This window comes from Salmo salar, unplaced genomic scaffold, assembly GCF_965601325.2.
Source record: "Salmo salar unplaced genomic scaffold, fSalSal1 ptg000358l, whole genome shotgun sequence".
NCBI lineage: Eukaryota > Metazoa > Chordata > Actinopteri > Salmoniformes > Salmonidae > Salmo > Salmo salar.
Window position 1 is genome coordinate 182,465 of NW_027675359.1, and position 23,165 is coordinate 205,629.

The 23,165-nt window shown below is 41.9% G+C and overlaps 1 protein-coding gene across 1 annotated transcript; it reads right to left on the reverse strand.

Moving 5' to 3' along the window:
• Window positions 1–624: 624 nt before the first annotated feature.
• LOC145875815 (uncharacterized) lies at window positions 625–17,763 on the reverse strand. Its single transcript, XM_082971621.1, has 2 exons — window positions 17,472–17,763; window positions 625–2,290 (listed from the first exon to the last, which is right to left on the reverse strand). Exons 1-2 carry the CDS (start codon window positions 17,761–17,763, stop codon window positions 654–656), a joined length of 1,929 nt encoding a protein of 642 aa, XP_082827747.1. The 3' UTR covers window positions 625–653.
• Window positions 17,764–23,165: the final 5,402 nt, after the last annotated feature.

Sequence of the window (23,165 nt, forward strand, 5' to 3'; positions counted from 1 at the left end):
GAAGACAGTCAGCTACATTTTGGAGTGACGCATTTAAATGTAGGGGTCGCTAAACAAAGGAACACAACACTTATTCATCGATATCATGCTAAAATCATTTGTGTGACAGGAGGGAGATGAAGTTGCACGTCCTGTTAAAACTAACAGCTCAAAAACCACACGGAATCTGGGAATAATGTGTACATCCCTGGTTAGAGGACAACTGGTAGAAAACAGCCAGATACATTTTGAAGTGTTGCATTTTGATTCAAGTGGGTCACCAACGTGGTAAGTGTAACAACCCTTTCAGAGCCTGGATTTTCCCCAAGGCTAATATCCATATCATGTTGAAATCAATTGATGAAGGGGCAAACGTTTAGGTGTCTACATTGTCCTACTACAATGTGTTAACATTCTACATTGTGAAGTTTATTTATTGATATCATGAAACAACTCCATGTATTTTCTGATATTTGATCAGAGATCTTTTATCAGATTATCTCTGGGCAGAGCAAAGAGGTTTCTCTCCTCTATGTGTTCTCTTGTGTACAGTCAGATTCCCAGAATGAACAAAACTCTTCCCACATTGATCACAGCTATAAGAATTCTCTCCTGTGTGTGTTCTCTGGTGTAATGTCAGTTTGCTAGATCTTATAAAACTCTTCCCACATTGATCACAGCAATAGGGTTTCTCTCCTGTGTACAGTCAGACTCCCAGAATGAACAAAACTCTTCCCACATTGATCACAGCTAAAAGGTTTCTCTCCTGTGTGTAGTCTCTGGTGTAATGTCAGTTTGCTAGATCTTATAAAACTCTTCCCACATTGATCACAGCAATAGGGTTTCTCTCCTGTGTGTATTCTCTGGTGTTGAGTCAGATTGCTAGATGCAGAAAAACTCTTCCCACATTGATCACAGCTATAAGGCTTCTCTCCTGTGTGTATTCTCTGGTGTACAGTCAGCTGCCCAAATTGACCAAAACTCTTCCCACATTGATCACAGCTATAGGGTTTCTCTCCTGTGTGTATTCTCTGGTGTAGAGTCAGATTGCTAGATGCAGCAAAACTCTTCCCACATTGATCACAGATAAAAGGTTTCTCTCCTGTGTGTGTTCTCTGGTGTAATGTCAGCTGGCGAGATTGAACAAATGTCTTCCCACATTGATCACAGCTATAAGGTTTCTCTCCTGTGTGTGTTCGCTGGTGTACAGTCAGCTGCCCAAATCGACCAAAACTCTTCCCACATTGATCACAGCTATAAGATTTCTCTCCTGTGTGTATTATCTGGTGAAGAGTCAGATTGCTAGATGCAGCAAAACTCTTCCCACATTGATCACAGCTAAAAGGTTTCTCTCCTGTGTGTATTCTCTGGTGTAATGTCAGTTTGCTAGATCTTGTAAAACTCTTCCCACATTGATCACAGCAATAGGGTTTCTCTCCTGTGTGTATTCTCTGGTGTAGAGTCAGATTGCTAGATGCAGCAAAACGCTTTCCACATTGATCACAGCTAAAGGGTTTCTCCCCTGTGTGTATTCTCTGGTGTAGAGTCAGATTGCTAGATGAAGCAAAACGTTTCCCACATTGATCACAGCTAAAAGGTTTCTCTCCTGTGTGTGTTCTCTGGTGTAATGTCAGCTGGTGAGATTGAACAAATGTCTTCCTACATTGACCACAGCTATAAGGTTTCTCTCCTGTGTGTGTTCTCTGGTGTACAGTCAGATTGCTAGATGCAGCAAAACTCTTCCCACATTGATCACAGCTATACGATTTCTCTCCTGTGTGTATTCTCTGGTGTAATGTCAGTTCGCAAGATCTTGTAAAACTCTTCCCACATTGATCACAGCAATAGGGTTTCTCTCCTGTGTGTATTCTCTGGTGTAATGTCAGCTGGTGAGATTGAACAAATGTCTTCCCACACTGATCACAGGTATAAGGCTTCTCTGTGTGTATTCTCCTGTGTACAGTCAGCTTCCCAGAATGAACAAAACTCTTCCCACAATGATCACACCTATAAGGTTTCTCTCCTGTATGTATTCTCTCATGTTTTTTAAGGTCTGTTGACTGGGTGCATCTCTTCCCACATTGAGCACAGCTATAAGGTTTCTCCCCCGTGTGTATTCTCTCGTGTGATTTTAAATGTCCTGGAGAAACAAACCTCTTCCCACAGTCAGAGCAGCAGTGAGTTCTCTTCCCTGTGGATCTCTGTGGGTGTTTCTTGAGGTGTTCTAATGTGGAGAGACTCTTCTCTGCCTTGTCAGCATCATGAGGTTGTTGAGGCTCCCCAGAGGATCCACGGTAGGTCCGTCTCACTCCTGTGTGAACAACAAAGTCATACAGATGGTTAAAGGCCCACAACAGCGGTAATCCACTGTAAAAGGTGATGCCAACAGCGTAGCCATGATGTTGTACAACAACTGACATCTGTAATGAATGTAAAAATTTGACATTTGCCTTAAAATGAGCAAGAATAGTCATATTTTGTCTTGTTTTCACATTAGTAGTAACATCGATGATTGTAGGCTAGAAATAAGATATTAATGTTGTTGAAACTCTAAGCAGTGTGCCAGACAACTTTTGGTCTCCAATATAGGCCCCTTTCTGTATTTGCTAAAATTGCAGCACGAGGGCAATTTGATTGCAGAAACTCCTCCCTGCTAATGAGGAAAGCGATAGTTATGGATGTACTATATCTGCCTGGAGCAAAAATGGTGAGCAAAGATTTTAGTTTTTCACAATGTATTCTGAATGTGAATGGGGAAAATTCAGGGGAGTAACATCCATTTCCAGGTTGCTTATGAGTACATTTCACACTACCTTGGATTATAATTGTAAGGATATTTGAATGTCCTGTTTAATATGTTTGCTAAAGCATTAAGAATTATGTGTAATTATTGAAGAACCGCGTTAATGACAGTATCCATTTGGGTGTTGTCAATAAAGTTAAGATTTTAGTTATTTACTTAACCAGGTAGGCCAGTTGAGAACAAGTTCTCATTTACAACTGTGACCTGGCCAAGATAAAGCAAAGCAGTTCGACACAAACACAGAGTTACACGTGGGATAAACAAATGTACAGTCAATAACACAACAGAAAAATCTATATACAGTGTGTGCAAATGGAGTAAGGAGGTAAGGCAATAAATAGGCCATAGTAGCAGAGTAATTACAATGTAGCAAATTAACACTGGAGTGATGGATGTGCAGATGATGATGTGCAAGTAGAGATACTGGGGTGGAAAAGAGCAAAAGAAGTATATAAAAACATGGGGATGAGGTAGGCAGTTGGATGGGCTATTTACAGATGGGCTGTGTACAGCTGCAGCGATCGGTAAGCTGCTCAGATAGCTGATGCTTAAAGTTAGTGAGGGAGATATAAGTCTCCAAAGTCAGCAATTTTTGCAATTCGTTCCAGTGATTGGCAGCAGAGAACTGGAAGGAAAGTCAGCCAAAATAGGTGTTGGCTTTGGGGATGACCAGTGAGATATACCTCCTGGAGTGCGTGCTATGGATGGGTGTTGCTATGGTGACCAGTGAGCTGAGTTAAGGCGACCTTAGCAAAGACTTGTAGATGACCTGGAGCCAGTGGGTTTGGCGACGAATATGTAGCGAGGGCCAGCCGACGAGAGCATACAGGTCGCAGTGGTGGGTGCTATATGGGGCTTTGGTGACAAAACGGTTGGCACTGTGATAGACTGCATCCAGTTTGCTGATTGGAGTGTTGGAGGCTATTTTGAAACTGACATCACCGAAGTCAAGGATGGGTAGGATAGTCAGTTTTACGAGGGTATGTTTGGCAGTGTGAGTGAAGGAGGGTTTGTTGTGAAATAGGAAGCCGATTCTAGATTTAATTTTGGATTGGAGATGCTTAATATGAGTCTGGAAGGAGAGTTTACAGTCTAACCAGACACCTAGGTATTTGTAGTTGTCCACATATTCTAGGTCAGAACCGTCCAGAGTAGTGATGCTAGTCGGGCGGGTTGGTACGGGCAGCGATCGGTTGAAGAGCATGCATTTTGTTTTACTAGCATTTAATAGCAGTTGGAGGCCACCGAAAGAGTGCTGTATTGCATTGAAGCTCGTTTGGAGGTTTGTTAAAACCTCTTAGGGATAGGGGGCAGTATTTTCACGTTCGGATGAAAAACGTACCCAAATTAAACTGCCTCCTACTCAGACTCAGAAGGTAGGATATGCATACTATTAGTAGATTTGGATAGAAAACACTCTGAAGTTTCTAAAACTGTTTGAATGATGTCTGTGAGTATAACAGAACTCGTACTGTATCTACATACTGTATCTACTAAATCCTGAGAAAAATTCAAACAGGAGGTGGGAAATCTGAGAATTGTAGTTTTTCTTTTGAATTCCTATCAAAACTACAGTGTCTAAGGGGTCATGTTGCACTTCCTAAGGCTTCCATTGGCTGTCAACAGTCTTTAGAAACTGGTTTACATTTACATTTACATTTTAGTCATTTAGCAGACGCTCTTATCCAGAGCGACTTACAGTAGTGAATACATACATTTTTTTTGTACTGGCCCCCCGTGGGAATCGAACCCACAACCCTGGCGTTGCACACACCATGCTGGCATTGCAAACACCATGCTCTACCAACTGAGCCACAGGGGGGCCTGCAGGGGGGTTTCATCCTTCTCCTGTTACTAGGCAGAAAACAGGAGCTCAGTCAATGAGTGGCCTGTCTGAGGACATGGGACTTGGTGAGGCGCGCCTTTCCTTCTTTTCCTTCTGGAATGAATACGCTATTGTCCGGTTGGAAAATTATCGCATTTTTACATTAAAAATACCCCAAAGATTGATTGTAAACATCGTTTGACATGTTTCTACAAACTGTAATGGAACTTTTGAGCTTTTCGTCTATTTATTTGCGCCCCCGTCTCGTGCCTTTGGAATAGTGTTCTGGACGCGCCAACAAAACGGAGGTATTTGGACATAAATTATGGACTTTATCGAACAAATGAACATTTCTTGTGGAAGTGGGAATCCTTCGAGTGCATTCTGCCAAAGATCAGCAAAGGTAAGGAAAGATTTAATTTAAAGACCCTTGCTCCCTTCGGTCTCAACATAGACTTTGATCTGAAGCCATTCTTGTGATAATTGTGATTTTGCCATTGTAATTGTTTGTTAGATACATTTTAGACTACAAATGCTATGATCGTATGCTATCCATTTGTTTGTCTTTTTGTATGTTCTTTGTATGCCATTTTTTAAATATTTGAGTTAACCAATGATATTAGGCCATACTTGGCCATGATTACAAACACCTGTGTGTCTCTTGACACTATATAAATGACTCATCTCGCAGTGTTTGATGATACCCTGATGAAGACAGCTTCGCTGTCGAAACGTTGGTTATTACATTTTTGCATCTGAGCTCTTAGAGTGTGCGGCTTTCCTTTATTTTCTAAGGAAAGATTTATAACACTATTTTGGAGTTTTGCAGATGCCATGACTTGGCGGGTAACTGTATAGCTTGCTTTGATGGCTGAGCTCTGTACTCAGAATATTGAACAATGTGCTTTCCCCGTAAAGTTGTTTTGAAATCTGACACAGCGGTTGCATTAAAAGTAGTATATCTATAATTCTTTAAATAATTGTTATGTAATTTGTCAACGTTTATGACGAGTATTTCTGTAATATGTGTGCACATTGTGTGTGAACATTTTCTGAACATCACGGGCCAATGTAAAATGCTGTTTTTGGATATAAATCTGAACTTGATCGAACAAAACATACATGTATTTTGTAACATGATGTCCTATGAGTGTCATCTGATGAAGATCGTCAAAGGTTAGTGCTTAATTTTAGCTGTATTTCGGGTTTTTGTGACGCATCTCCTTGCTAGGAAAATGGCTGTGTGGCTTTTCTTGTTTTGGTGGTGTCCTATCATAATGTAATGTATTGCTTTCGCTGTAAAGCCTTTTTGAAATCGAACAATGTGGTTGCATTAACGAGAAGTGTATGTTTAAAATGGTGTAAAATAGTTGTATGTTTTAAAAAATTGAAATTATTAGAATTTTGTTGTTTTAAAATTTCATGCCATGCTATTTTGTCAAACAATCCCGTTAACGGGATCCTATCTCGAAGCAAGAGGTTAACACAGTCTCCAAAGAAGGGCCAGATGTATACAGAATGGTGTCGTCTGCGGAGAGGTGAATCAAGGAATCACCCGCAGCAAGAGCGACATCGCTGATATATGCAGAGAAAAGAGTCGGCCCGAGATTTGAATCCTGTGGTACCCCCATAGAGACTGCCAGAGGTTCGGACAACAGGCCAGGTCAATGAAGACGGCTGCACAGTACTGTCTTTTAACGATTGCGGTTATGATATCATTTAGTACCTTGAGCGTGGATGAGGTGCAACAATGATCAGTTCGGAAACCGGATTGCACAGCGGAGAAGGTACGGTGGGATTCGAAATAATCAGTGATCTGTTTATTAACTTGGCTTTCGAAGACTTTAGAAAGGCAGGACAGGATGGATATAGGTCTGTAACAGTTTGGGTCTAGAGTGTCACCCCCTTTGAAGAGGGGGTTGACCACGGAAGCTTTCTGATTTTTAGGAATCTCGAACTATACGAAAGAAAGGTTGAACAGTCTAGTAATAGGGGTTGCAACAATGGCGGCAGATAATTTTAGAAAGAGGGTCCAGCTTGTCTAGCCCAGCTGATTTGTACGGGTCCAGGTTTTACAGCTCTTTCAGAACATCACCTATCTGGATTTTGATGAAGGAGAAGCTGAGGAGGCTTGGGCAAGTAGCTTCGGGGGGTGCGGAGCTGTTGACCGGGGTTGGGGTAGCCAGGAGGAAAGCATCTCCAGCCGTAGAGAAAAGCTTATTGAAATTCTCCATTATTGTGGATTTATCGGTGGTGACAGTGTTTCCTAGCCTCAGTGCAGATTGGCAGCTGGGAGGAGGTGCTCTTAGTCTCCATGGACTTTACAGTGTCCCAAAATTTTTTGGAGTTAGAGCTACGGGATGCACATTTCTGTTTGAAAAAGCCTTTGCTTTCCTAACTGACTGTGTGTATTGGTTCCGGACTTCTCTGAAAAGTTGCATATCGCGGAGACTATTCGATGCTAGTGCAGTACGCCAGAGGATGTTTTTGTAATGGTCGAGGGCAGTCAGGTCTGGAGTGAACCAAGGGCTATATCTGTTCTTAGTTATACATTTTTTAAAGGGGCATGCTAATTTAAGAAAATCCTTATTTAGGAAATTTCTTTTAAAGAACAACCAGGCATCCTATACTGATGGGATGAGGTCAATGTCCTTCCAGGATACCCGGGCAAGGTCGATTAGAAAGGCCTGCTCGCAGGAGTGTTTAACAGTGATGAGGGGTGGTCGTTTGACCACGAACACATAACAGATGCAGGCAATGAGGCAGTGATCGCTGAGATCCTGATTGAAAACAGCAGAGGTGTATTTGGAGGGCAAGTTGGTCAGGATAATATCTATGAGGGTGCCCATCTAGCTTGGATTGTAGGACGGCCGGGGTGTTAAGCATATCCCAGTTTAGGTCACCTAACAGAACAAACTCTGAAGATAGATGGGGGGCAATCGATTCACATATGGTGTCCAGGGCACAGCTGGGAGCTGAGGTGGGTCTATAACAGCTGGCAACAGTGAGAGACTTGTTTCTGGAGAGATTCATTTTTAAAATTAGAAGCTCGAACTGTTTGGGCATAGACCTGGAAAGTATGACAGAACTTTGCAAGCCATCTCTGCAGTAGATTGCAACTCCTCCCCCTTTGGCAGTTCTATCTTGACGGAAAATGTTGTAGTTGGGGATGGAAATTTCAGAATTTTGGTGGCCTTCCAAAGGCAGGATTCAGACACGGCAAGGACATCAAGGTTGGCGGAGTGTGCTAAAGCAGTGAGTCAAACAAACTTAGGGAGGAGGCTTCTGATGTTAACATGCATGAAACCAAGGCTTTTACGGTTACAGAAGTCAACAAATGAGAGCGCCTGGGGACACACAGGGCCTGGGTTAACCTCTACATCACCCGAGGAACAGAGGAGTAGGATGAGGGTACGGCTAAAGGCTATCAGAACTGCTCATCTAGTGCGTTGTGAACAGAAAATAAAAGGAGCAGAATGCTGGGTAGTATAGATTCAAGGCCTAATGTACAGACAGGGGTATGGTAGGGTGCGGGTACAGTGGAGGTAAACCTAGGCGTTGAGTGACGATAAGAGAGGTTGCATCTCTGGAGGCACCAGTTATGCTAGGTGAGGTCACCGCATGTGTGGGAGGTGGGACAAAAGAGTTCTCTGAGGCATGTTCAGTGAGACTAGGGGCTCCGCAGTAAAATAAAACAATGATAACTACCCTAAACAACAGTATACAAGGCATATTGACATTAGAGAGACATAAAGCGAGGCAAAAAGCAATCACAGGTGTTGATTGGGAGAGCTAGCTAAGACAACAACGGGTAAGACAACAACAACAGGTAAAGTGGTGATGAATGGGCAGAGGGTCAGTTAACTACACACAGGGCCTGAGTTCGAGGCTGGGGCCAACAGATAAACAAAACAGAGTACCGTGATTAATGAACAGTCCAGCAGGCATCAGCTATGTAGCCAAGTGATCATAGGGTCCAGTGAACAGGAATATATGAACCAGGGAAGCCGTTAGGTAGTCATTACTACGCTAGCCGGGAGATGCACCTGGCTCGAGGCTAACTGGTGCTAGCTTCGGGACAAGGGCATCACCGACATCTGGCAAAGGCCAGTTGAAGGCACATCAGACGGAATTGCGTCGACAGACCAGTCGTGATGGATCGGCGGGGCTCTGTGTCGACAAAGGGTCCAGGCCAATTGGCAAAAGAGGTATTGTAGCTGGAGTAATTTTGTTTGCTAGCCGGGAGATACACCCGGCTCGAGGCTAACTGGTGCTAGCTTCGGGACAAGGGCGTTAGCCACTATAGCCACTCCGGTGCAAAGGTCCAGAGCTTACAGCAGGAATCCGGTGATGTAGTGGCTTCTAGTCGTCTTAGTGAAGAGTCCGGGAGGCGTCAGCTGTGTAGCTGAGTGATCCTAGGGTCCACTGAGCAGGCCGGGAGATGGGCCTGGCTCAAGGCTAGCTTGAGGCTAGGTCACTCGGTAGCAGCTAGCTAGCTGCGATTATCCGGTGTAATGGTCCAGAGCTTACGGCAGGAATACGGTGATGTAGTGGAGAAAAACAGTTCGATATGCTCAGGGTTGATATCGCGCTGTGCAGACTGGCAGGTATTATCCAGGCTAAAAGCGGCTGGTATCTGAGCTAAAAAGGTAAAGACATCTAGCAGTGGTTAACAATGACTAAATAGCTGCCAGCTAATTAGCTGGTTAGCTGCTGATGGAGGTTCTAGCTATAAGGCCTAAAAAATAGCAGATCCGTATTATAATGGGTGAGGCGGGTTGCCGGAAGGTGTATTTAATTTAAAAATGGAAAAAAAAGATTGAAATATATTGCAATATATTTTAAAAAAGACGAAAAAAACATAACATTTACAACACGCCATTGGATTACAAGATGAATCTCAGTTAAAAACCATTGGATTTAGCAATCTCTGAAATTATTCAGTATTTCTGTGCCCACGAAAACTGTTTTCCCAGCATAACATAAGGAGCCACTAAATGATACGTAATTCGAGTGCATTTCAGAATTTAAAAAAAACTGTCCGACAGCAAGATCCAGTATTTAAGTTGAAGTTCATCATATGACAAGCGTAACGTTATGACTATAACTACTGTTCCCTTTCATTCGGTCAACTTCGGTACAACATACTATAGACAATCAATTCCCATGCCGACCCAAACGGACACTAAATGAAACGGCCCCTGGCAGACCACCCAGATCCGACCTCGCAATTTATTAATTGTCTTTTGTTTGAAACACTCCTGTCAATGTTGAGTAAGGACGCACACCTAATTACGCATATAGAAGTAGGACTAGTCTACCTGGCCTGTGTGCAAATGTAGGTCTATAAATGTGCCCATTTGGGGATGTCTGATAGTATTTCTGATTGTCTTAATGCACCACCACTAATGAGTTGTGGAGCTTCTCAAAGTAATTTTTCCTTCACCTCAAACAGCAAGTAAACAAAGTCTAATCAAAATCAATTGCGTACGACAATAGTTCCTCTAAGTATTTTCGTAAAATATTTCCACTCGGCATGAAAGGGAAAAATGTTATGCTCTGATCCAGTGGAAATGTCATAAAATACCTGATTACTTCTTTTCCTTTGCACAAATAGCCGACAGCTGTGTCTGTCCTGAACTCACTGGCGCCGGGAAACTGAGGGCCGAGAATATTTTATACAATGTTGCAAGCTTGCTATCACAAGTTTCGGGGGACCCAATTGATAGTTGATACAATGTTTCAAGTTTATTTTTACATAGTTGGCAATGGCAATAAAAGTTACTTTTAGATTTGTATAATTTTCATTTAGATTTAGATAGAATGTAGATTAATCACAGACAATGATTTTGAGATACTATTATGAATTAAATTAAACTGTTCCAGTAAAATATGCATATGAAAATCCTAACTGGCACGCAAATCGGTAGAAATGGTAAGATACATTGTCACTCTAAATGGAAAAGTTTTACGACCTCTGGTGTAGTCAATTACTGAAAAAAACTTCAGGAGCAAAACGGCAGAATTTACGAAGTCCAGCAGCAGCGGGGGGAGGAGGAGGGAAGAGTTTTTCTTGGTTAAATTGGTGACTGGCTCCCTCGAGTAACTTGTGTATCTGTAATTATTTAATCAAACAGCATGCTTACAGCATCAGACAAGTTACGTACATATAGTTGATTTTATAAAAACACATGGGGCGATTTGTAGAAAGAACAGATGACTCTTGGTTGACCAAGATGTATTTTAGTTGGGGACAGCACTAGAACATGATTTTGGGGCTCCCGAGTGGCACAGCGGTCTAAGACACTGCATCTCAGTGCTTGAGGCGTCACTACAGGCTGTATCACAACCGGCCGTGATTGGGAGTCCCATAGGGTGGTGCACAATTGGCCCAGCGTTGTCCGGGGTAGGCCATCATTGGAAATAAGAATTTGTTCTTAACTGACTTGCCCAGTTAACTTGTTGGGGATAGGGGGCAGTATTTTCACGGCCGGATAAAAAACGTACCCGATTTAAACTGGTTACTACTCTTACCCACAAACAAGAATATGCAGATAATTAGTAGATTTGGATAGAAAACACCGAAGTTTCTAAAACTGTTTGAATGGTGTCTGTGAGTATAACAGAACTCATATGGCAGTCAAAACCCTGAGACAAACCCTAACAGGAAGTGGAAATCTGATTTGTGGAATCACTTTCAACCCTTTGCCTATGAAACACACCGTGAGTTAGGATTCATTTAGCACTTCCTAAGGCTTCCACTAGATGTCAACAGTCTTTACAAAGTGGTTTGAGTCTTCTCCGGTAAAAACTGACCGAACGAGAGGCCTGGAAAGTTTGTCATAGAGGGAGGGCCATTACTACTATGATGCGCGTGCCCGTGGGTACTCTCTCGCTCCGAAACGTTTAGTAAGACAATGCAATCGTCCGCCTTGAATATTTTTGAAGTTCTGATTGAAAAAGGCCCTAAAGATTTATGTTATACAACGTTTGACATGTTTGAACGAACGTAAATACATTTTTTTTTGCACATTCGTGAGGACAAGTCCGCGCGCGCTTCGTAAATTATGAGTAGCCTTCGGAACGCGCTAACAAGAAGGAGCTATTGGGACATAAATTAACAACTTTTTCGAACAAAACTACATTTGTTGTGGACCTGGGATTCCTGGAAGTGCCTTCTGATGAAGATAATCAAAGGTAAGTGAATATTTACAATAGTATATTTGATTTTAGATGGTTCCAAGATGGCGCTAACCTGTATCGCCTAGCCTATTTTTCTGAGCATATCACCTCGTTTATTGCAAAGTGTGATTTCCCAGTAAAGTTACTTTTAAATCTGGCAATGCGGTTGCATTCACGAGATGTTAATCTATAATTCTTTGAATGACAATATTATATTTGATTCACCGGAAGCATTTGAGGGAAAATATTTTCTGAACGTCACGCGCCGATGTAAAATGCTGTTTTTATATATAAATATGAACTTTATCGAACAAAAAATGCATATATTGTGTAACATGATGTCCTAGGAGTGTCATCTGATGAAGATTGTCAAAGGTTAGCGCTGCATTTAGCTGTGTTTTGGGGTATTTGTGATGCATGCTAGTTGCTTTGAAAATGGCAGTGTGATTATTTTTGGCAGGGTACTCTCCTAACATAATCTGTTTTGCTTTTGCTGTAAAGCCTTTTTGAAATTGGACAACGTGGTTCGATTCAGGAGAGGTGTATCTATAAAATGGTGTAAAATAGTCATATATTTGAGAAATTGAAGTGATAGCATTTATGAGGTATTTGTATTTTGCGCGACATGATTCCACTGGCTGTTGACTAGGGTGGGACGCAAATGTCCCACGTTGCCCAGACAGGTTAAATAAAGGTAACATTTAAATAAGTGTTTTTTGACAAACCGTCTTTCACAAATCCGTCAAGGCACCAACTTTGAGAAGGGTTTAAAACAAAGGTTTCAAACCAATTCATGAATGTTATTGAATCTAGGAATGTTTCGCCTTTTATGTAATGGCATGAAAAAATTGTCTGAATATTATACAATGACTTATCAACAGCTGTAATAATTTGACCCCCACAGGAAATCTACACTGGTAATTCTAGAATATACTATATAGTCTAGAAACCTGGTTAAACTATCATTATGACATCATGGATGAATTCTAGAATATACTATAAAGCCTAGAAACCTGGTTAAACTATCATTATGACATCATGGATGAATTCTAGAATATACTATTTAGCCTAGAAACCTGGTTAAACTATCATTATGACATCATGAACAGCCAGTCTTTGTATTCATAGTGTAGTGAATTCAGGGGATAGCCTGAAGGTTGCTACAATAGCTTTCTCTTTCAATTTGAGAGTGATTACATTTCTCCTTCCCCCATCCCTCAGCTGTTTACCAAACCAAGTCTCTAGGCAGCCATTTTGTTGCTGTTTAAAAAAACTCACACAGCAATCACTCAACCAATCTGCGGTTCAAACACTGTTTTGGTAAAAAGATGATGGGTTTGGAGAAATGTAACTACTTTCAAATGCATAGACAGACCTATGGATGCAATGACTGACCATCCATGATATCAACATTACAGTTTTAACCATGTTGAGGCTGTACAGTGTTGATTTACATTGTTTCTAGATGTTGGAGTAAAAAAAAGCTTATTTGGGGATCTGATGGGGTAAACTAAGCTCATGAGGCATGTGTTATATTCTTCAAGAATCAATGGCTATATATAAATCATTTTAAAAGTCCAAATATGGATGTAGAAATTTTATATTTCCCCTTTAACACCAAACATCAGTTCAACAACTGCAGAGTTTGTGCCTCTGTTAAGACAGTACTTACTAGTGTTAATCGGGGAACGGTTTCTCAAAAACATCTTATGGCTAAGTTCACCGTTAGAACCATTGGACGCCTTAAGATGCGTTTGGGAAACCGGGCCCAGATGTCCAGTTTCCTCCTCTATCGATGTAACAGTCATCTCCCCCTCTTCCTCTTTCACTCCATAAACTGCATCCTCCTCTTCTTTTACTGTAACATCCTCCTCCTCTTTCACTCTGAACGCGTCTTTTTCTTCTTTCACAGTAACGGCCTCACCCTCTACTTCTTGTTTTACTGTGATGTCCTCTTCTTTAGCAGGAGAGTAGCTCAGTGAACGCATGGTCGGAGAAGTTAGCTAGGCTAATGCTAACTTAACCAGCCTGCTAGTGTGGTGGAAAATTGTCTTAAGAATAACACTTCTTACAAGAACTTGTAAATTTAATATAGACTTTAATACAGAGTAGTAAAGCCGAGCCGGTCCGCGGAACAACGACTCCCTTCCTTAGGCCCCGGCTCTGCTTTTATGCACATACAATACATAGGTCCACCCTTTATGTAAATGAAGTAAAACCATGCGTTCTGCCACCATTTTCTTTCAACCCAATGGATAACGCCCTCATCTGCTTTTAGCTCTAACATAGTAGTGGCTGGATAACGCCCTCATCTGCTTTTAGCTCTAACATTTTGGTGGCTAGATTCTCCTCATATGGATATGAAAATAAGGCATGCTTTGCATGCTTACGCTTGGCATATATTTAGTCATGGCCATACATTCAGCTTGCCTGGCCGTTGCGTGGTTCCTACTTGGGGATGTATGGCCACCTGTTATCTCCACTCAGGGCCAGCTGCCAGTCTCCTCTTTCGCTAGCTAATGTATTTATATTTCTTTCCCTCAGCAGTCTCCCACATAAATCCCTCCTCTGGGACTAATTAGTCCCACATCAAACCTGATTAAACTAGAGACAATAAGGATGGAAGCAAAATAATAGATACATAGAATAGTAAGTGTGTTGAACGAAATGTGAACAGATAAAACATAATCATATACTGGACCAAACATCTCCAATCCAATAACATGGGTAGGAGTAAAAGATCCAGTCAGGCTTAAAATAGTAAATGAGGATACACATAACAAATTAGTATACTATGAAGAAGCATGAGCATGTAGTACATAGCCTTGCCTGAGGTTATCTCAGTTATGTAGAGTATAGAATATAACAAGAATTTAAAAGAATAATAAACATAATAGACCTAATTAAAGTTAATATTCTTACTATGAATCTGAACAAGGCCTGAGTGAGCAAAAATAAAAGTTACAGACAACATTCCAAATTGAAACACTCTAACACGATTCTTCCTCGCGGACCCCTTTCTAACAGAAATTAAGCATACATCACTCATTACTGCTAGAAGATTAAGGGCATGGTCCGTAGACACTTGTAACCGGAATACCTTCTGTTACCTAGCGTGTAATAAATGATCCTCATTTTAGGAAGGCAAAACTGGCTTAAATTTAAAAGAAAATGCATACATTTATATATGTATGAAAACCATAAAACAAACATAAAATACGACATACACTTAAGGTTTGTTCAAAGTCATACCAGAATTTACATCATAGGGGCACATTCCTTATTTCCACATATAGGGCAATCCTCTCTTTGACACATTGCACATAATAAGGGTTCAGGATGATGGTAATGTCCATCATTGTCCTCTTGGGAGCACCACTTGCAACGCCTGGGTTGCAGACATTTTTTGTGTACATGGACAAGCACTATCTCATCCGAATCAGGGTCTTTGGCATACACAGGAAACCCACCAGGACGCCAATCATGGCACTCATAACCTCCCCCAAGAATTACCCCATGACGACAGTTAGGATTACCAAAAGGTCAATCAAGGGGTCCTCCAACAGCATTGCAAGGTTTTCCATACTTGTCCGTATAATGTCCAGGGTTACCAGGGACAGGATTGATTATGAGAGGTGGATCCAGTATATGTTCCTTAAACTTCTTTCTTGACCCCCCTCTTATGTCTAGGGTCTGCTCCATGTACTGCCATCTGTTTTTAACAGTGGTTTTGACCACAAGTGATTTAACCAAAGGCACCACACAGCAAAATACAATGCCCAATGCTACTAGACCTCCACCCATCATAATGGCCAGCCTAGTAAACATAGCACCCCATTTTCCCAAAGCCAGGTCCAACCAATCCCAGACATGAGAATCAAACCCCGCATTCGCCTTTACTTCTGCTCTTAACCCTTTAAGTTTATTCATAGCTAGGGAAAATGTTCCATTAGGTGCAGTGTTGTTGGGAATAAAAGTACAACAAGCATCTCCATACATTACACAAACTCCCCCTTTCTCTGCCAAAAGCCAGTTGAGAGCTTCCCTATTCTGCCATGTCATCTGGCTTGTGGCCTTTACCTGTTCTCCTAAGGCTGTCAAGGCAGAGTCAGTATAATTAATACATCTTTGTTGGTTATAGTATATATAATTAATCCACTCTAAGTTCTTATTGGGTGTTACCCACAAAAATATAGATTCAAATCCAGATTTAATCTCATCTCTGGCCTTAAACTCGTTGGGCACACCTCTGGGTTGTCCAATTGAATCAAGGTACACTCTAGGATCTGGTTCATACTCCCTCCTAGTTCTAGTGTTAACATGCTCCTCCTGTGGTGTTTTGATGACGGTAACCTGTTGGACTGCTCTGACTAAAGCACATAATCCAGTCCATTCTTCAGGAAGAACATTCAGAAGTTTGTTTTTCCCACACATCCAAAAGCTATCAGCAATACCTCTATCTTGGGTTTTTAACATAGTAAGAGACGGTGCAACCTGAGTGATGTGGCCACACGAACCCCTCCTATTGGTAGTTAATCCTTTCTCATCAAATTTGCGAATCCCCGCAATCTCTAACACCCAGATAGTGTCACATTTAACAGTTGTGTTTCCTACGTTAATCCGACCAATACCATAGTTATAGAAACATTCATATTTTCCCTTAACCACAGTACTTTTTTCTATCTGAGGTCTAGTTAAATCAGTTTTAATGTTGTATGCAGCACATTCCTTATTAGCCAGTACAGTCTCATTTAACATAGTTTTACCCCTAGTACTACCCAAGGCCATTCTGCATTCAATGTCACAAAGGAATATGGTACTTTCCCGGTTTACAATTAGCATTTTTCCAATTAGCACAACTGTCAAATGATGCAGGTTCAGGTACTATTAACACTTCAGACAAGGGTGATTTGCTGCACAAGATACAATCGTCCATTCTATGTCTGTCCGCCGTATACCTAGCCCATTTATACCAATCATTCTTTACCGCTTCTTCCAATGTTTTGTCCTTGAGCGGTTCTGGTTCTAACATATTTGCTGTTTCATCCGCGTCGTCCTCTTGAGGTGGACTGTTGGGTTTTGTCAACAAGTTCCAAATGTCAGTAAAGAACCCTGCTGTTTCTGATGCTTTTGGTTTTGTTGTAGGTATAGTGGATTTTTCACCCAGAGTAGTAGTTGGTACTCTGGTGGTGACCACTGTGGTGTGTACAGCAGCTGCCACAGTCGTCGTGGTTCTAGTCGTTGTAAGCACCTCTAGATTGGGTGCCGGTGTGAATTCGATTTTCATGGTGGTTGAACTGCTCCCTTCAGTCAGTCCTGTACGTGCCAGTTCAACTATAAATTATTCTCCTTCAACGGGTTCAATGTTTTTTATGCTGAGCACCCATTCATTTTCTTCTTTGATTATTGTTAAGTCACATCCTTTTGGATCCCAAATCACTTCTCCCTTCGTCTGATGATGAGTCCATCCACAGTACGCGACATCAGGTAGGGGTTTTACCCTGTATATCGTGACCGATCTTTGTTCTCCTGTTTCCGTTATGATCTGAGGTGGGACTGGAATGCTAACCTTGTTTGTCCTACCCGGTTGTTCGGCAGGTTCCTCTCTTTTTTTCCTATTCAATTGTTCATCAAGGGGACCGGGTGAGTGTCGAGAAGTCAATTGTGGGAAAAGTCCCTTGCCCTTCGGCCCTTGGAACGTCTCCCTCTTTTCTCCATTGGGAAGTTTCTCCTCCTGCTGTTTGAGTAGTTTCTCCTTCGGCAGCTCCTGTTGGGCTCGTCTCTCCTTCAGTAGCTTCTGTTGGGATATTTCCTTCTTCAGTGGCTCCTGTAGGGGTATTTCCTTCTTTAGCTTGTGGATCTCCCTCCTCTGACCCACCTGGCTCCCCATCTGGGTAGTCATTAATTCCAGGGAAGAATTGTTCCCATTCTCTGGGGTGTACTTCTGGGTCCCATTGTATTGGGCTTTCGCCATAGATATCTGCCACAGCAGGCATATCACCAGGAGTATCAGGCATATCGTCCCCCCCCCCCCCCCTTGGAGTCTCTGGTCCCACAGGTTTGAATATTGTTGGTTGGCAGGTTTCTTCTCCCGCCCTGTTTCTTCGTTTACTTCTTCTGAGAGCAGTTGGTGGTGTATCAGTTGTTTCTTGGCTTCCACTTGGCCTGTTAGCTTCCTGGCTTCCTTTTGGAGCCACAATTTCTTCCGCTGCTTCTTCTCCTGTCGCGCCCCCGTTTGGTGTATCAGCATCCTCTTTTCTATCCGGTTGTTTCTTCCTTTCTGTTGGGACTCTGGTGCAGTGGTTGAGATGATACCACGTCTTGCTTCCTTTCACCTGGACGGCTGTTGATGTTGCTTCGGCCACCTCCTTCTCTCCTTGGTTGATCCCACTTTCTCCGGAACACCCGAATGTAGACCAGGTCCCCTGGTATTACCTGGCGTGGCCCCTCTGGTCTCTACTCCGGTTCCTTCTTTTTCTCCTGTGAATATATAACTTCATGTATCTTGGTTAGGTGCTTTACATATGATTTTAGTTCTGTTTCTAGTATGTCTAAAGAGGGACCTTTGTACAGTCCCCCTAGTGATGGCACAGGCATGGGTTGACCCGTAAGCATTTCATGCGGTGACAAGTGCGTGTTTCTGTTAGTTTCCATGCGACTGCTCATTAGTGCAAGCGGCAAAGCATCTACCCAGTTATCCTCTTACATCTAGACGTTCTGCTAGCGGAACACCTGCTCCAATATCCAATGATAAGCATGGCGCGAATTACAAATTCCTCAAAAATACAAAAACTTCAATTTTTCAAACATATGACTATTTCACAGCATTTTAAAGACAAGAATCTCCTTTATCTAACCACACTGTCCGATTTCAAAAAGGCTTTACAGCGAAAGCAAAACATTAGATTATGTCAGCAGAGTACCAAGCCAGAAATAATCAGACACCCATTTTTCAAGCTAGCATATAATGTCACAAAAAACAAAACCACAGCTAAATGCAGCACTAACCTTTGATGATCTTCATCAGATGACACACCTAGGACATTATGTTATACAATACATGCATGTTTTGTTCAATCAAGTTCATATTTATATCAAAAAACAGCTTTTTACATTAGCATGTGATGTTCAGAACTAGCATACCCCCCGCAAACTTCTGGGGAATTTGCTAACAATTTACTAAATTACTCACGATAAACGTTCACAAAAAGCATAACAATTATTTAAAGAATTATAGATACAGAACTCTATGCACTCGATATGTCCGATTTTAAAATAGCTTTTTGGTGAAAGCACATTTTGCAATATTCTAAGTACATAGCCCAGCCATCACGGGCTAGCTATTTAGACACCCGGCAAGTTTAGCCTTCACCAAAATCAGATTTACTATTATAAAAGTTTGATTACCTTTTGTTGTCTTCGTCAGAATGCACTCCCAGGACTGCTACTTCAATAACAAATGTTGGTTTGGTCCAAAATAATCCATCGTTATATCCGAATAGCGGCGTTTTGTTCGTGCGTCCCAGACACTATCCGAAATGGTAAATCAGGGTCGTGCGCATGGCGCAATTCGTGACAGAAAATGTCTAAATATTCCATTACCGTACTTCGAAGCATGTCAACCGCTGTTTAAAATAAATTTTTATGCAATTTATCTCGTAAAAAAAGCGATAATATTCCGACCGGGAATCTCCTTTTCGGCAAACAGAGGAAAAATCACAAAGACGGGGGCGGCCAGGGCACGCGCCTAAGCCCACAGTCCCTTGATCGGCCACTTGAGAAAGGCGATAATGTGTTTCAGCCTGGGGCTGGGATGACGACATTCTGTTTTTCCCGGGCTCTGAGCGCCCATGGACGACGTAGGAAGTGTCACGTTAGAGCAGAGATCCTTTGTAAAAGATAGAGATGGCAAAGAAGTTCAAGAAATGGTCAGACAGGCCACTTCCTGTAAAGGAATCTCTCAGGTTTTGACCTGCCATTTGAGTTCTGTTATACTCATAGACATCATTCAAACAGTTTTAGAAACTTTGGAGTGTTTTCTATCCAAAGCCAATAATTATATGCATATTCTAGTTACTGGGCAGGAGTAGTAACCAGATTAAATCGGGTACGTTTTTTATCCAGCCGTGAAAATACTGCCCCCTAGCCCTAACAGGTTAAGCCCTGTGAATAGGCAAATCTTTAATGCAAGGCTGCCAATCCCTGATAACAGGGTGGGTAGCCTTGGGCTACTGGATCTAATTTAGTACTGTAGCACGCAATAGGCTGTTTCTTCCTACCACTACATGTTTCCTGCATGAGAATAGCAGCCGCATAGTTGTCACACATATTTGCTACGTATAACAAAAATGGATTAGTGTAGTCGGGGGCCGCTAGGGCCGGTGCTGTCTGCATCTCTTTTTTAAGTGTTTCAAACGCAACTACAGCATCCGCGTTCCACTCCAGCGGTGCTCTTAGATTAAGCTGTCCTGCTTCCTTCATTATTTCTCTCAGAGGAGCTGTCTTGACTACATACTCCTTTGTCCAGTCAGGTTAAGTCCTGTCATTCCTAAAAAGGTCATCATTTGCGCTACCGTTTGTGGTAATGGTGCTTTGCTAATTCCCTCTAGCTGTCCTGGAGCTATGGCTTTGGTTCCATGGGCTATTGTTCTGCCTAAGTACTCAACCTGGGGTTGACAGTACTGTCATTTTGTTTTAGAGACCTTGTGTCCTCCGTCTGCTAACCGCTGCAGTACTTTTAGTGAGTCTGAGTGGCACTGTTCTACTGTGGAGGCACAGATTAACCTGTTAGGGCTAGGGGGCAGCATTGACACGGCTGGATAAAAAACATACCCGATTTAATCTGGTTACCACTCCTACTCAGTAACTAGAATATGCATATACTTATTACATATGGATAGAAAACACCCTAAATTTTCTAAAACTGTTTGAATGGTGTCTGTGAGTATAACAGAACTCAAATGGCAGGTCAAAACCTGAGAGATTCCTTTACAGGAAGTGGCCTGTCTGACCATTTCTGGAACTTCTTTGCCATCTCTATCATTTACTAAGTATCTCTGCTCTAACGTGACACTTCCCACGTCGTCCATAGGCTCTCATAGCCCGGGAAAAAACAGAATGTCGTCATTCCAGCCCCAGGCTGAAACACATTATCGCCTTTCTCAAGTGGCCCATCAAGAGACACTAGCTTATGCGCGTGACCCCGACCGCCCCCGCCTTTGGGATTTTTTCCTCTGTTTGCCGAAAAGGAGATTCCCTGTCGGAATTTTACCGCTTTTCTACGAGAAAAATGACGTAAAAATTGATTTTAAACAGCGGTTGACATGCTTCGACGTACGGCAATTGAATACTTTGAATTTTATTGTCAGGAATTGCGCCAAGCGCGCGACACTTCTTTACTATTTCGGATAGTGTCTGGAACGCACGAACAAAACGCCGCTATTCGGATATAACGATGGATTATTTTGGACCAAACCAACATTTGTTATTGAAGTAGACGTCCTGGGTGTGCATTCTGACGAAGACAACAAAAGGTAATGACATTTTTATAATAGTAAATATGATTATGGTGAGTGCTAAACTTGCCGGGTGTCTAAATAGCGAGCCCGTGATGCCTGGGCTATATACTTAGAATATTGCAAAATGTGCTTTCACCAAAAAGCTATTTTAAAATCGGACATATCGAGTGCATAGAGGAGGTCTGTATCTATAATTCTTAAAATAATTGTTATGCTTTTTGTGAACGTTTATCGTGAGTAATTTAGTAAAATGTTAGCGAATTCCCCGTAAGTTTGCGGGGGGTATGCTAGTTCTGAACGTCACATGCTAATGTAAAAAGCTGGTTTTTGATATAAATATGAACTTGATTGAACAAAACATGCATGTATTGTATAACATAATGTCCTAGGGTTGTCATCTGATGAAGATCATCAAAGGTGAGTGCTGCATTTAGCTGTCTTCTGGGTTTTGGTGACATTATATGCTGGCTTGAAAAATGGGTGTCTGATTATTTCTGTCTTGGTACTCTGCTGACATAATCTAATGTTTTGCTTTCGTTGTAAAGCCTTTTTGAAATCGGACAGTGTGGTTAGATTAACGAGAGTCTTATCTTTAAATGGCTGTAAAATAGTCATATGTTTGAGAAATTGAAGTAATAGGATTTTGAAGATTTTGAAAATCGCGCCACAGGCTGGCAGTGGATGTTACGTAGGTGGGACGAATTCGTCCCGCCGGTCACATAGAGGTTAACAGGTCATCTACATATTGGATCAGAGTGCCGTCAAGCATTAATTCTTCTAGATCTGCTCTCAATATTTGATTGAACAAGTGCGGGCTATTTTTAAATCCTTGGGGGAGACGAGAGTAAGACAGACTTTTTCCTCTGTACCTAAATGCAAACAAGTACCTACATTCCTCCGCCAGGGGGACACTAAAAAATGCTCCACATAGATCAATCACGGTGAAGTATTTGGCATCTGGGGGAACGTTAGTCAACAGCGTGTGAGGATTGGGAACTTCCGCTGGACAATCTTGTGCTATATCATTAATAGCCCTTAAGTCATGTACCAATCTCAATTTTTTACCATCGGCTTTAAGCACAGGTAGCAAAGGTGTATTGCAAACACTTGGCATCTCAATCAATACTCCTGTCTTGATCAATCCTTCAATTGTTGAATTTATTCCTTCTTCAGCTTCAGGCTTCATAGGATACTGGGCTTTCCAGGGGAGTTTGGCGTCTGGTTTTACTTTTATGTTGATCGGACTTGCTGATTTGACAAGCCCCACGTCGGTGTCATGTTGTGACCATACTTCTGATGGTATGGTTTTTTCCATTTCTTCTCTAAGCTCACTAAGTAGCCCTATCCCTTCACCTAACACTACTTGTTGGCCTGCACTGACCTCTATTTCCCTAGGATCGCCAGTCATCATTGTAGTGGTTACTATCTTGATAAATGCTTTATCTTCGGAATGGAAGATCAATGGATTGTCTGTTTTGTCCCATATTGTCTTTTTAGCTTTCCTCATCATGGGTCCTAGATCTTTTGATGTGAAACCTTGATTCACCAGCAATGTGATGTGAGGGATAGAGTCAGAAACATTGAACCATTTTTGTACAAATTCAGATCCATCTTCGTCCATCACATCCATGGCTGCTCCCTGTTCTCCAATGATTATATATTGGGACATAATTGGTGCTTTCCTACCATTTGCCCCCATAACCCAGAGCTGTTCTAATAATGGGTCCTGATGAGGGTCAAATTGCATTGTGCAGTGATATTCAGATTTTGCTCTAACGGCTTTAGGTATTTGGGCCTGAATAAATTTACCCCATCTCCTCGCTGTTCTGTCTACATCTGTCTCAATTCCTCCTAACCA